At 43.1% G+C, this 16,001-nt stretch overlaps 1 protein-coding gene across 1 annotated transcript in view; it reads right to left on the bottom strand.

The window, feature by feature from the left end:
- Positions 1-16,001, bottom strand: part of LOC146863028 (uncharacterized) — a 263,261-nt gene that overhangs the window by 196,637 nt on the left and 50,623 nt on the right. The window contains exon 3 of the mRNA XM_085643331.1: positions 11,174-11,232. Coding sequence (XP_085499457.1) covers positions 11,174-11,232 — 59 coding nt within the window. The remainder of the gene's footprint in view (positions 1-11,173; positions 11,233-16,001) is intronic.

Here is a 16,001-nt window from a genome sequence, read left to right on the forward strand (position 1 = left end):
GGGGCAGGTCCAGGGGGATTCAGGGCCACCGGATGGGGTTCAGGATGAGCCAGGTGAGGCAGTGCGAACAGGACCTCTGCTGGAACTCTCCTCATTCCTTCGGTGTTCGGCCACGCCTCCCATTAGGTAGTGGCTTATGGTGTTGGCGTATGCAGGATGGTGCTTATTGCAACAAACAAACAGCTGAGCCATTGTGGTGTTGTGCCTGCTTCTCCCCCTGTGGTGGTCATGATATGTATTGTTTTAACCGCTACCAGGTTCCCTCCCAGCACCCCGTCCCTCCAGGTCACGGAGCGATGAAAGCAGTGAATGTGGTTTTTGCTGTGCTATGCTGGTTTATCAAGTGTGCAAGTAAGGCACACTTCGGTGCATGTGTGAGCCTGTACTCAGAGTTCCTCCCTGGTAGGAAACCAGCTGCTTCCATCAAGCTCACAATACTGTATAAGCACTCTGAGTATGAAGAGCACTTTGGAACACGTGTGCACTAGGTGTGCACGCACACTTGGGAGCTGGAAATGTTTGCAGTAGGTTCACGGGGACTGGCATTAGCAGGGAAGGTAGCTGCTAGAAACTGCTGTAGATCTGTTCACAAGAGGCCTTAGGCAGCCTGGTCAGAGGCTGATTATCTGCGAGCCCTATGGGATCCAGGAGAGAGGACTGTGACTGGTGTAACTAGTGCTTGGTGATGGCAGTAAAGATGAAAGATTTGTTGTAAATTTTTTTTTTTTTGAAGCGCACAAATCAACCGAGAGGATCTATCGGCACTTGAGGAGCCCACACAGGTTGCACTTCAATTGAGGTATTAGGGGTCAAATACCCACGTTTTCAGGGATTTCTTAAAAGAGAACAGGTCTGAACAAGACCGTAACTGAAGGGATAGTTAATTCCAATATTTGGGGCCAAAAAAGAGCAGCCCATACCTAACTTTACGAATACGCTTAGGGCGTAAACGTAGTAGCTCGCTAGATCTCAGAGTGCGAGCCGTAATGTATTGATGCAACTTATTTCTGAGATACCATGGACCATTTCAGTGCAAAGATTTAAAAACCAGACAAAGAAATTTTAAAAAAGAGCTTTTTTAATGGGAAGCCAGTGAAGAGAACGTAAAAGAAGTTCAGAAGGAGAGCGAGGAGGAAGGTTGCAGACCAGGCGGGCCACTGTGTTCTGCACAACTTAAAGTCAGGGAAAGAGGCCTTCATTCATTGCGACCAGCAGAGAGTTCCCATAGTCCAGGCGACTCACTATTAGACCCTGGACTAGGGTTTTTGTGGTCTGCAAAGGAACCCAGCGACAGGCTTGCCTATGCATGTGCATACCACCAAAACAAATTCCAGAGATTGAGTTGACATGCTCAGTCATGGAAAGGTTGTTAGCTCGGAGAACACCCAGCTTTTCTACCATATTTTTGGGGTTGGGGGACGGTGCCAATTCCGATTGCCACAAATCCATCGACCAGACTGCATGTGCCTTCCCAAAGAGCATAATTTCCATCTTTTTGGAGTTAAGCTGAAGAAAATTGAATGTCATCCAGGAGGCGATTTTTAACATGCAGTCCCTAAATTTCAGTTTGATGGCTTCCAGAATAGAGTGCATAGTGATGGCAAGTTCAAAATATACTGCAAGATCATCACAGAATGTCTGAGATGCTGGGATGGTGGTGGTACACATCTCCGGTTTAGTAAATTATTTTAGGATTTTATAAAGGTCTTTAGAAGAATTACTTGCAGTATTGATTCTAACAATATGAGTTTTCCTTGCCACTTGAATATTTTTTTGAAAATTGCAGATTTATAGATGAGTTTATCCTCAGCTAATTTAGATGTTCAATATTTATGCTCAAATTACTACAAGTGTTTTTCCCTCTTTAGAGATTTGGTGTACCAAGGCAAGACAGAATTTTTTCTTCTGATTTTACTGGATTTCAAGGGAGCAATAGGGACCAATGCCTGCGTAAAATATTCTTCAAAATCCGTTAATGCTAAATTAATATGTTGCACATGACATAGGGGTCAGTGATCAGTGTGTGTTGGGGGGTGTGATGGGGAGCAGACTATCAGTGCTGAATGGGCAAGGGTTCACAGAAAATCCATCCCAGAGTTCCATGCAGCCAAAACAAAGATGGGCACTCCTGGCTCAGCAGAGTGGAATTCTCTCTGCATCAAAACTCATCTCACCTCCACCAGGAATGTCCAGTAAAGGCCCCTAAACTTCAAGGAAAATGTATCTGACTGAGGTTAATAGTAGGACAAGGCCTTTTATAGAATCTGGTTCAAGTGACACTGTGAAATAACCTTTTCTGAACTGAAAGAGTGCTACACTGGTTTTTGGAAACTTAAATGTCCTACCGGACAATCATCTCTGTCATCATGAATATTGCATGTATTTTGAAGCAGTAGAAGGCTTGTGTATGTTTATCATTGGGAATCTAAATCTATATTCCCTTCTTGCTTAGACACATAAACACATAGGGCCTAATTACGAGTCTGGCAGTCCGAGGACCGTCAGACTCGTGGTGGTGCGTCGGTAGTGGTCCAACCACCGCCGCACCAGTGGTCGGGCTATCCTATTACGACTTAAGCGGTTGGATCGTAATAGGACCACCAGGGAATCGCCATTCCATGGCAGTGGCGCTTCGGTCAGGGGCTATTTAATATGCAAGTGGTGCTGCTGTCCTCAATGAAAAGGCTGGTGGTGCTGAAACAAAAGGGACCCTACAAGGGCCTACAATGGTCACCTGTGCCCCCTCAGCCTGGGGATGCGTGCAGGGAGGCACAACATGTGCCCATCTGTGTGCATGTACCAGGTTCCTGCATGGCATGTACTTTCAAGTCCATGACGTGCAGGATCCCCCGCGTGGCATTACCATTGCGGTGCCTCCTTCAAAGGCACTATCGCCTTTGAAAGACGCACCGCAGCGGGACCGCCACGCCACTTGCCCGACCACAAAATTGGTCGTAATCTGGGTGGCAGGCAGCAGCGACCTTCGGAGGAGCAGTGGCGTGGCAGTTAGCACCACCGGGCCACCGCTCCGCCAAAAGTCGTAATTAGGCCCTTAGAGATAAGGACACAAAAATGCACACACACATGCATGTAGGCACGCACCCACACACCATAGAGCCATCATACCTCCCATGAGCTGGATCATCCTAGTTGTTATAATGTTATGCAGACATCTGGGACAGCCTTGGTGACCTTTGTTTTTTTTGTTTTTTTGGGAGGGGATTAGGGGACTTGATGAGGGGCTGAATGTCTCTTAGGTAGCTATCTGCACGAGGCCCCACCCCCTCCAAAGCCCGCTCCCTCCTCACACGGTGAAGTTAATTTGTAAGTTGGCTGGTATGAAACACAGATGCGCTCCTTGTGAAAAGAATGTGCCATTTTATTTGTAACAATATCTCAGATGTATTATACAATGGATCAGACTTTTCAGGACCTGCACATTTTGCCACTTCAATTCTCATTTGCATATGTAGGGTTGTCATTACTATGTATCTATGAAAAAAATATTAGTTAATGTTAGACCCATATGATTAGAGAACTTTTAATGAAACATTGTTCAAAATAACCCTATCAGGTGTAAAGCAGATATACATTTTTTAGGTCGAGCATTCGAGACCTCTTGTATATACTTTAGTATTTATTTATTGATTTATTTATTATTTTTAGAAGGTTGTTAAGCGCTCAACTTATATACTTTAGTATATATACTTTAGTATATACTTTGGTATATACTTATATGTGTATGTACTTTGGGGGCTCTGGAGATAAGCCCTGTAACTTGTATGCTTCAGCTTAGGGAAATTCTTTTCTGTTCAACTGCCTCTATATAACTTTCTAGATAGAAAACGACCAGCAGAGGTCAGTAAAATACCAGAATTGCTTTCTGCTGAGGGACTTTATTTTTTTATTTTTTCTGGCAACTGCCTTTATTTAACTTTCTTGATAAAAAATGACCAGCAGAGGTCAGTTAAATACCAAAATCACTTTAGCATTCTATAGATTCCAGTCCATAGAAATTGTCTTCCACGAACACCCGTAGACAATAATATATTTTTTCAAATCTTGTATTTTCAGTGATATGACCACCGAAGGCCCTGAAAGGCAATATTTCTCTCCATGTGTTCCCCTACCGGGCGTGCCACACAGTTTGGCGCTTACTTTCCCTCCATGTTAAAGAACAGTAGATGTTTCAGCACACAGGCTAATGTGCGCATAGCTAAATACATATAAGGTCCCAAAGGAGAGACCGATTGCTTTGCAAATGCTTGTTTATATTACATGAACAATATTAACAATATCTTAAATGTATTAAAATTAACACATGCATGTTAGGAGTAACATATATCACAATAAATTAAAAAGTAAAAATAATATAAAAAAGTAAAAGTTAAATAAAAAATACATTTTTAAAAAATAGCAGAACCAGTCAAAAAATACACAAAATAAAAAAAATAAGACTCAAAAATGGATCTACAACTGCATATGAAAATAAACGAAACTGTGGTCATAACATGGGTTGCTATTTTCCCCTTTTCAACTCCGTATTGCACTTTCACTGCTTTTGATTCACTATATATAAAGCAGACATAAAAAGCAGTGTTTTTTAGGTTTAACATGTAGACAGGGCTTTGCCCCAAACATGTATGCCTCCTCGAGACAGGCGTGACATTGGAGAAAAGTTTTTTGTTCTGTATATCTTTCCAAACTAGATTTTGTTTACTGGAAGAGTACTCGTGCAGTACAAAACCTATGCTAGACATCACACACACTTCTTGCACTATGGTGTATGGCACATAGCTGCCTAAAGTGCACCAGCATAGGGAAAGAGAGAAACAGCTATCTTGGTAGATATGGCAGTGCTCTGCTCTCTCCCTTTGAGGCAATGTTGCCTTCTCCCTTTTATACTGTGCTGCATCAAATGTTAGTCAGTCAGTCAGTCAAAAAACTTTTATTTTGGTATGATACCATAAAAAGACATAAATACATATCTAGAATAAAATTAATAAAAGATGAACATATACATGTAATTTAATCCATCAAGAATTAAAAACATATTTAAAAGTTAAATGAACATTTAGGACACAATTAGATACATTATTAAAAAGGACAAGGTAATCTCAGTGAGGAGAAATCTAGCCATCGCAAACACTATCATGGGGGTAGTATCATATTTGAGAATTCTTAATACCTCCTGATAGTCCCTGAGACCCCTAGACTTACAGAGTTGAATAATTCACTTTGCCCTTGCCTTGATGTAAAGAGGGCAAAAGAGCACAACATGCAACTCTGTCTCGCAGATATCAGCACACTCTGGACAAAAACTCGTTGGACAGAGCGCGCTGGACCACCTATGGGTTAGAGCCCTCAGAGGGAGAGAACCATGTCTGAACTGGATATATAATTTCTTAGCCAGTGGAGGCTGGATAACATCCAAAAAGTTTTCAAAGTGGGGACTGATCTTAATATCCAAAAAGGTGTTAGTAAGCTTACCCAGGGAAGAATTTAGTAATATTTCCATTCGATAATGCTGAAGAGCCGCGCTCAATGACTTCTTGGTCTGTAAAGCACAGGACTCCACTGGTGACGTCCACAGGTCCCCCTTACCTAAGGCAAAGCAAAGGTTCTTAATGTGCATTAGCCATGGGATTTTCCCCATACTCCCTCTAGACAAAAGATCACCAAGATCCTGCCTATAGCTCACAAGCTCGGGTGTTGACCAGAGACGTCTCCAATACAGGAGTGGACGATTTGGGGCAATCTCTTCAATCGGAACCAGACCTAGATCCCATCTCAGGGGGGTTAAGGGGGTACTCATGGGTAGTTTCAAAAGCCGTCTAATAAAACTGTTCTCGGTTAAGATTAAAGGGGCAATGCTACAATGGCCCCAAAGCTCTGCACCATATAGCGCACCCCCTCTTGCTTGCGATTTATAAATTTCCATGGGGGGGCCCATAGATTTAGATGAAGTGTTATTAAAAACCTTCAAGATACCCCCCACCGATTGTGTCAACTTCAAGTTGGCCTTCGCCAAATGAGACCCCCATTTCATTTTGTCATTAAGAGTTACCCCCAAATAATCAAATGTAGATATTCGCTCCAACACTATTCCTTCCATCTGGGGATGAGGACAGTTAGCTGGGCTAGAACTGAAGACCATAAATTTAGTTTTGGGTAGGTTCAGTTCCAGATTCCTTAATTCACAGAAGGAGCAGAATGCCTCTAGTGTACGCTGGATGCCCATAAAAGATTTTGACAATAAAAGCGTGTCATCCGCGAACATTAGGGCAGGTATCTTACGCCCGCTAACCTTGGGGAATCCAGATTACTAGCACACAGTAAGTGATCAATCAGCCCATTAATAAAAAGAGAAAATAATGTTGGAGCCAAAACACACCCCTGCCTCACACCCTTTTCGACCGGGAATGGACCCGAGATTTCCCCACTTCTCCCGTATCTCACCCTTGCATATGTATAATAAGAGGGAGCACCCATCTCCGATAGTAGCGCCCAGAGCTTCTCCCTTTGGACCATATCAAACGCGGACCGAAGGTCCACGAAGATCATTTATAGATTGCCAGCTCCAATAGAAACCGTCTTCCAATAGACCAACTGTAATCTAAACAGTTGGTCAATAGTGGAAACTTTTGCTCGAAAGCCCGCTTGAAGAGAAGTTAGGATATGGTATTCCTCCATCCAACTCTATAGTCTTGTTAAAAGCATGCGGGCAAACAGTTTCTGTAGAACGTCTATCAGGCTTATGAGGCGATAGTTAGCCGGGTCCAAAGAGGAAGATTTTTTGTGGATGGGTATAATTTCAGCTCCCAACCAAGTCTGGGGAATCTCGAGGCCCTGCAAAATGGCATTAAAATAGACCCAAATATACGGAGCCCAGATTTTTTGTTCGCTTCGATATAAGTCACCTGGGATCCTATCGAGGCCTGGGGCTTTCCCCAACGATAAACTGCTGAGAGCCAGCTCGATTTCCAAAAGGGTGCAGGTTCGGCTCTCAGAATCGACATGTTCCGGATAAGCCATAACAATAGCGTTTGTTTGGGTTACTAGGTCTGTTCCACAATCAGAATTACTAAGTGAATAGAGGGGCTTAAAGTGCTCTAGCCACGCCTCTTCGCTAAGATTGGGAATAATTGCGGATGGACTTTCTGTCGAACCAACTCGAACAAGATTTCAGAAAACCCTGAAGTCTCGGGCTTCTAGGGCTAGCTTAATGCTTGACCACCTCGAGTCCTCCCACTCAGATTTTGCCTCCTTCATCAAGTTTTTATAATTATCCCTTGCGGATCTAATGCTTGACTGGGTGCCCAACTTTACTTCCCTAATCAAAACACTCTTAGCCAACCTACAACTTTTATTATACCAATGATCGTTCTTAGTTGTCTTTGGCCTCCGTGTGGTAGTACTATAAAAATAACCGGCAATGGAACTAAGGAGATTATTGTGAATAGACTGCAGGCCCAGGAGATAATGTTGGGAAGAATCTCCATTAAGACTCAAGAGGTGGTAAACCTCTGCTAGAGAACAGGCAACATGGCGGTATAATTCCGCCAGCTTAGCCTCTTCTGTCACAATTTTTGCCCACCTAATGCGTCTGCCGCCTGCCGCTAAAACCAAATTCGCACTACTTGTTGTGACTGAACCCCTAGAAACACTACAACCCCCAATATTATTTACTAATTCTAGTGTCAGTAAATTATGATCACCGTCAACCCTAGGGATGACAGAGAAGGCTCCCAGATAGCCCCAGAATTCCATATTCACCAAAATATAATCAATTGTTGAACAATTCCCTAGTCTATTAAAAGTATGTGAACCGGGGACGTCTGGAAGAAGTCTGCCATTACAGGCCCTAAGAGAATGTAAAATAACTAACTTGTTAATCTCAAGGGCCAAAGGTAGTAGAAGGACAGTCCTCAGAAAGTTCAAAGGCAACAGAAAAGGAAGATGCTACTGGATCTAGAGTACCTGTCTCTATTATCCCTCGTACTGGGCTGTTACTTTGGGGGGATAGGGGGATAACTGTTGCTCCTAACCTAGTTCCATGTACCAAATTATGAAGGCCCGCCTCCGTACTAAAGCCATCCAATACCTGAGCCCCTTTCATATTCATGGCCCTTCCTTCAACGTTCCTCACTGGTGGTGGTCAATCCACAGAACTAAGTACATTGAATGGATTGGCGACCGGAATATTATAATCGTATTCCTGACTATCTTGATGGAAATAGGATGGTTCCGAGGGCCTTAGAATACGAGAGTGCATATAAAAGTACCCCAAGTGACAGGTGTTAATAGAACCGACTTTGGTCGCCCCTCCATAATCCAGTATATGACCAACTGCTCTCGGATCCCTGAAGTTAATTATAACACAGTCCCCGCAAATATCTTTAGGTCTGGTCCCCAACCAGCAAACTCTCCGCACAAACAGAATCTCCCCCATACCTACTCCATTCAGAGGTCTATGGTTGCTTAGCCAATAGATAACTTTATTTTTTAATTCATAGTAAGATTCCCCCCTATCACTAAGAAATGAAGGTACTCCCGTAAGCACCACCACGTATGATGAAGCTTCGGGGGGGTAACTGCGGATAGGAAGGAGATTTAATCAAGCCCTTTTTACCAAAATTCACAAGTGGGTTAGGTTGAGGCCTACCCTCCCCCACACTCCGTGTTCCAAGAGCCTTTGGGATAGGAGGTTGTTCACAGGGGGCCAGACCAGTAGCAGCTCGAGGCAGGTTAAAACAAGTAGATGGACCAGGAGCATTTGGGGGTTGGGTTAGCATCATCGTAGGCAGCTGGACTGGGTCTTGTATTATAAGTTGTTGAGAAGTACGAGAAACCCGTGGGGTGACTTTACTGGTCATATCGGATGTACCCAAACCCCCCAAGCTGCCAGGATCTCGCAGAGCAGAATTTGGCTGGGTTTTCCCTACACCTTTATTATTAATCAGTGTTACTAATCTCTCGATCCTAGTCGACAGAGTTTTAAAGTGAGCATTTAAGATCTGCTCTATGTGTGCCTGTAAATCAATTATTAAGTGGGTAGCCCACACTGGCGGACCCGAGGTTACTGGATGGGGAACAGTATCCAGATGACCAGGAATAGATAAAGATGGCGTTGTAGTTTTAACCGTTTTTTTAGCGAGCTTCTTTTTCTTTGGCCGTGCTCGGGGTTTAAGTGCCACTGAAGATACCATGGAGGATGTGAGCAAAGCAGCCTCTACTGGCGCATTCTCACCGAGTGGAAACTGAGCACATGGTAAATGTGTAAAAGAAGGCAACATAAACGACATAGCTTCCGCATCATCCTGATTTACTAAGTCTACAGAACAGTCGTCTAAGGACGGTGCAGGGGGAATGGCAGGGATGATTGACAACCGCCTTTCAGTGTTTTCAATTGCTGATGCCACCACCCCAATAGTTTTCTGGAGCATTTTGTCAATGGCTGTGAGGCTCGGGAGCGGCGAGTTTGAAGACGCTAATTGCCTAGTCATTGGGCGAGCGGTGGTGGACTTACAATGTTTCCCCATGTTTTATTCGCAAGGAGCATAAACTCAAAATCTCCCTTGTGAGTATTACAACTATTTACCATTAAAAAAAAATACTTAAACTTAGACAACTACGTCAAGAAAAAGGATTTTACTGAATATATCAGAGACAGTAAAACACATATTTAACACATAAGCAAATAGTGCAAAGTCCAACTAACCCCCGGACACTGTTTAGGGAGGTGGCCCAGCCCAGCCTCCTCCAGCCACAGACAGCCCGCCCTTTGCCCGGGCTTCGCCCGGAGCAATCCGTGCGCGATCCCGCGACGCGGAGCCTGTCAGTGTTTTATAGCGCCTCCGGGCGCGGGAGCAGCGGTGCGGGAAAGCAGGGCAGGCTGGGAGGTGTAGTCTCCCTCCACTCGGCGGCCGCTGGATGGTCTGCTGCGGCGGCGGGAGGGGAACAATAATGACAGCAACACAGGGGTAAGTTTTTCCCAAAGAAAGCACAACGCCCGCTCCACCGAGCCTGTCAGTGTTTTATAGCGCTGGATGGTCTGCTGCGACGGTGGGAGGGGAACAATGATGACAGCAACACAGGGGTAAGTTTTTCCCAAAAAAAGCACAACGCCCGCTCCACCGAGCCTGTCAGTGTTTTATAGCGCCTCCGGGTGCGGGAACAGCGGTGTGGGGAAGCAGGGCAGGCTGGGAGGTGTAGTCTCCCTCCACTCCGCGGCCGCTGGATGGTCTGCTGCGGCGGCGGGAGGGGAACAATAATGACAGCAACACAGGGGTAAGTTTTTCCCAAAGAAAGCACAACGCCCGCTCTACCGAGCCTGTCAGTGTTTTATAGCACCACCAGGCGCAGGAACAGCGGTGCGGGGAAGCAGGGCAGGCTGGGAGGTGTAGTCTCCCTCCACTCGGCGGCCACTGGATGGTCTGCTGCGGTGGCGAGAGGGGAACAATAATGACAGCAACACAGGGGTAAGTTTTTCCCAAAGAAAGCACAACGCCCGCTCCACCGAGCCTGTCAGTGTTTTATAGCGCTGGATGGTCTGCTGCGACGGTGGGAGGGGAACAATGATGACAGCAACACAGGGGTAAGTTTTTCCCAAATAAAGCACAACGCCCCAAATGTTAGTAAATCTACCCTATTATATATTCTATACATTCTCTAAAGGACTTTGGCTCAGCTTTCTTCATCCATTGGCTTCTCAGTTCAGGGATCTTTAGCCACTGGTTTGCCAATCACATCTTTTGTCAGCCCGTAGTAGTATTAGTTTCACGGTAGTGTTAGTTTTTATTGTCGTTTTGGCTGTGTCCTCACTCCCCCATTTAAATGCATGCAGGATTATTTTACACCTGAAACATGCACTCAGTTATCATACTTTTACCTCTTTATGTAATCCATGCCTTCTAAGAGAAAAGCTATGCTTATTTGTTCTGCAATGAAGCAGGCTTTTTTTGAGTTTGTGAGGGCTCACTTGCTATTGCTTTTGTCAATGCTTGTTTTTCATGCGTGTACTTGACTCTCAATTACTGCTCTCTTTAGATGCAATGTCTCATTAAAACAATTAATGGCAATAAGAATCCGGTTTCTACGCAAAACTATTGACTCATTGAAATATGTTTTGTAATCATTTACGGCTCATAGTAACAATTTTTATAAGTTTTACCTGTTTGAGGTCTTTACCATTAGCCTTGAGATTCTGTCTGGAACGATTGTCACGATAACCTGGAAGAAAACATTAAACTTTTTAGCTCTAAAATGTTTCCTTGAAACTGCTCTTATTGTTTTTGGTCATCTCCAGTATGACAAAGAACTGTAAGCCTACCTCCTCCTTAGCTCACACAAGTTGCAATGCCCAGAGGTAGTAAAGTCTCTGATGTACGATATATAATCATTATCTGTGTCACTTGTTGTGGCCATACCTACTAATCAACAATCTACCAGTAGCCTGAACTTTGAAGTGTCATTGATTTGTGTACTGCTCTGTAGAACTAAACATTGTTCTTGCACCAGTTTTACCTACACCATAAGCAAACAAGCTGTGACAAAGTCACAAGGTCTTGCCATTGAAACCTATTAACTTTGCCAATGCTTTTTCTTCTAGATGTCTGCCATGTGTCGGAAGGCTCAGCAGACATATTTGAATGGTTAAAAAATACTTTTACAGTGGCAGGTATGGCTCAGCGGTTAGAGGGGAAAGTGGGTGCCTGGGGCTGGCTAGTTTTTAGTGAAGAGAGGGAGGTGAGGGGGAAGATGGGAAAGCAGCAATTCAAGGTCTATCATCAGTAGCGGACTGTCAAAATACTCTTGATGGGACAAAAACAAGAATAGGGAGGAAAGCAATCGAATCAGGAGCAGGGTAGTGAGATAGACAAGAGAGCCATCGAGTCATCAGTAAGTAGCCGACTCAAAACCCACTTTTTGTCTTGTACTGTTTTTAACAGCCCTTTAACAACTAGCCACCTTTTGGCAAGACTTAACCTAGGGTCTTGAGAAGCAAAACAGGTGCAAGTATTGTGTATGTTTATCCTGTACTGTTCCTCCACATTTTCCACCATATCTGATACTAGGTACCAATGTTATTTGTAGTAATGTGCTTTATGTGCCCACAATAAACACTTAGAACTCTATGGGTATTAAGTCTGATTCCTATTTGGGTCGTATGGCAAAATATAGTGATCACCAATTTCATGAAACATGAATATCGCGTCAAAAATGAAGCCTACAAAAATATTCAGTTTACATATTTCGTATGAAAAATTATTAAAGTATTGTGTCAAAAATATTATGGAACAGAATATCGACAAAAAAGGAAGGAATATTGAAATAATATATACAGTATTATAACTAATTTATTTGCAATATTAATCTAGAAAATAATAATAGAAATAAAATGAAGTCGTTTTAACAAGTAATGAAAATAATATATGTATACATTACAAAAAATAAAACTATAAAGATGTACTAACATGTACATAAGCAAAACATAGATGTAACCTAATTCTAAATGTAAGAAATAGTTTAAATTAATACAGTGACCTAAATAAATACATAAATGTCTTCATTTACTCCCAAAAATTAAAAACAATCTCTAAGCATTTTTTTACATCACATTAACGATATTAACAACATTCTAATATATTATAATTAATAAATGCGTGCTAAGAGTAACATATATCACAATAAATTAAAAAGTAAACATAATATAAAAAAGTTAAAGTTAAAAAAATACATAAAAAAATAGAACCAGTTAAAAAAAATACTTAGAATTTAAAAAATAACGATGTTATTTAATAGAGACTTTTATAGCGCGTGTATACTCGTAGCTGTCTTGTCGCCTGCAGAGACATGAGCTACTGAGCTCGAGTATCACTGATTCCTAAACAGCCAGGTCTTAAGTTCCTTACTGACAGTAAGAAGGGTAGGTATGGTCCTAAGATGCGATGGGAGAGAGTTTCATAGCCTAGCTGTGCTGTTAATGAACCTCCTTCCTCCCCAGTTCACTTTCCTGATTCTTATGGTCGTCATCAATCTCGCATTGGTTGATTGTAGGTATCTACTTGGTGAATGCCAGTTAAAAGCCTTCCATAGAAATGTTGGTCCTTCTCTGTGGGCTTTATGGGCCACACAGAGTGCCTTAAATTTAATTCGCTGTTGCACCGGGAGCCAGTGAAGCTCCCGAATGCCTGCGGATGTCGACTGGTATTTGGGGATATCCAAAGTAAATCTGGCTGCTGCGTTCTGCACCACCTGGAGCTTCCCAAGTAGTTTTACCTGGAGATTCATATATACTTCATTACAATAGTCAAATTTTGACATAATTAGTGAGGAGACAACAGTCTTCCCAGTATGTCTGGGAATAAAAGGAAAGATTTTCCTCAAGGTTCTAATGGTATAAAATGAGGACGACACTACTTTAGACACCTGGACCTCATATCTGAGCTTATCATCCATGATAAATCATAGATTTTTGGCTTTAGTCACCAGAATGGGAGGTGGGCCCGGCTGTCTGTCCACCAGGCAGACCATGCTGGAGAGAGATTCCCAAACAGAATAACCTGTTTTACTCAAGATCAGTTTTAAGCAGTGTCTACTCATCCAGCTGCTTAGGGCAGTCATGAAATCGTGTAATCTTAGAGGGTAGTTGATATCATTCTCCACAGCTGATACAACCAATTCGGTGTCATCAGCATAAGAGGTTGGATTTGAATTGAAACTTTTAATTAGAGGGGCAAGTTCTATTAAAAAGCGTTGGGCTCAATGAAAAGCCCTGAAGAACCCCGCATAGAAAGGTAAAGGGTGAGGATTTAAACTGACCAAGGTTCAGAAATTGAGATCTCTCTGATAGGAAGAAAGTTAATAACTTGAGAGCTTTACCTTTAACCCCTATGGCATTCAAATGGTGTACCAACAAGCCATAGTCCACAGTGTTGAATGCTGCAGATAGGTCTAATAAGATAATAGCTTCTGACACTCTGCCGCCATCCAGTGCCATTCTTATCTCTTCAGTGGTTTTTATCAGAGCAGTCTCCATACTGTGATTCGCTCTAAACCCAAACTGACTGGGGTCTAAAAGTTGATTGTCTAGAATAAAATTGGATAGCTCTACATTAATTATTTTTTTCCACAATTTTAGCTGGCAAAGGAAGTCTTGAGAAGAGACGATAGTTGGTAGGATCACTGGTTTTTTTATTGAGAGGGAGAATATTACCTTGTTTCCAAAGTGTAGGAAACAACCCATGCACAAACATTTCATTAAACACTAATGAAAAATGAGAGGCGATCAGCTGATTTGCCACTTTAAAGTCTTAGGGGGACATCGGTCATCAGGAGAACCAGATTTGGCAGCTATAAGAAGAGAGCCTACTTGATTAGGAGATGTTGGAGTGAATTTTGTGATCACTTCCTGGTCGTTTATGATGGAGCAGGATTTTGCGCAAGAAACCTGCTCAATTGAGTACCCCTATAATATGTACTAACAGTAAGTAGTATTAGAAGTACTAATGTGCACAAAATATTACATGTGGGATGCTTGCTTTGAATTTTGCATGAGCTAACCTGAATTAATTTGTAAATAACCGTAGATGTAATAGCTAAGTGATGTGAACAAATTGTGATGGTCTGCATGGCAGGGCTGCATATTAATCTAGGAAAATGCATGGTGTGTGTTGCTTTAACCTAATGAATAATGCAGTTTTCTAGCTTATGCCATGCTAGGCTAACCATTAATAATAACTTGCATTGGAACCATCCTAAGGACCCTCAGGTCAATGCCATCAGAGACTTCCTGGCCGGTCAAGCCCTTATCCAAGCCTGCTCACTCCCTACTCATTCGAAAGGCGCCACTCTAGACTGGATCATTGCTAACGAATCAGCGGTCACACTTATCTCTATTGACCCCTGCGATTGGTCTGACCACCACGCCATCACCTCCCTCCTGCCCAGCACCCACAAAACATGGACACCTCAACCCGTGATTCCCAAATGATGGGTTAGAGACACTAAGAACCTTGATCACGAGAAATTGGCAGCGCTTTGTGTGTCTGACCTCCCCCCGCCCTCAGTGCACCTCGGTCGACAACCTAGCGAATCATTACTCCTCAACCATATCCGACATTCTGGATGACCTTGCACCACTAGAATTAAAAAGAACCCAGAACAAAGACCGAAATCCCTGGTTCAGCGGATCCCTCAACAAGGAGAGGAGATCCCTTCGACAGACTGAACGAAACTGGAAACAACACCCTTCAACAGCACATCTAAAACTTCTCCGCCAGGCTAGAAATGCCTACAATAAGAAAATCCTCAACACTAAAAAAGAATTCTTCAGATCTGAACTGGAGAACACCAAAAATCGACCTCGCAAGCTGTTCGACTTGGTCAAACACCAATCCAACAAACTATCGAAAACCACCAAAGAAACACCTAAACCCCTATTATCAAGTGAAGATTTCTCTTCCTTCTTCTGCGACAAAATCTCTGCCCTTGGAAATGAACTTAAATCTGCTACTCACCACCAAAATCAAAATCTGCCTGCTCCACCTCCTCTCTCCGCGCTGTCCTCCCAAAAACCTAGCGCACTGTTCCAAGTTTAAAACCTATGACGAACATTCTATCTCGAGAATTCTTGCCTCCTTAAAACCGAACAATCACTTTAATGATCCTCTCTCCTCTAACTGCCTAGCTGTCGCCTCTCAGGCTATCATCCCTTCCTGGACCTCAATAATCAACGCATCTCTCCTACAGGGCTCAATTCCTGACTCGCTCAAGGCTGGGTAAATGATCCCCATCCTAAAAAATACCAACGCTGGACCTTGCCTCCGTCGAGAACTATAGACCCATATCCAACATCCCTCTCCTTGCCAAAGTTCTGGAAAAATGTGTGCAACAGCAGCTAAGCCTACACATCAACAACTTTCACCTGCTATATGACTTCCAATCAGGGTTCAGACCTGGACACAGCACAGAAACCACCCTCCTCCACATAGTAGATG

Source organism: Triturus cristatus, chromosome 2_2 (assembly GCF_964204655.1).
Source record: "Triturus cristatus chromosome 2_2, aTriCri1.1, whole genome shotgun sequence".
Lineage (NCBI taxonomy): Eukaryota > Metazoa > Chordata > Amphibia > Caudata > Salamandridae > Triturus > Triturus cristatus.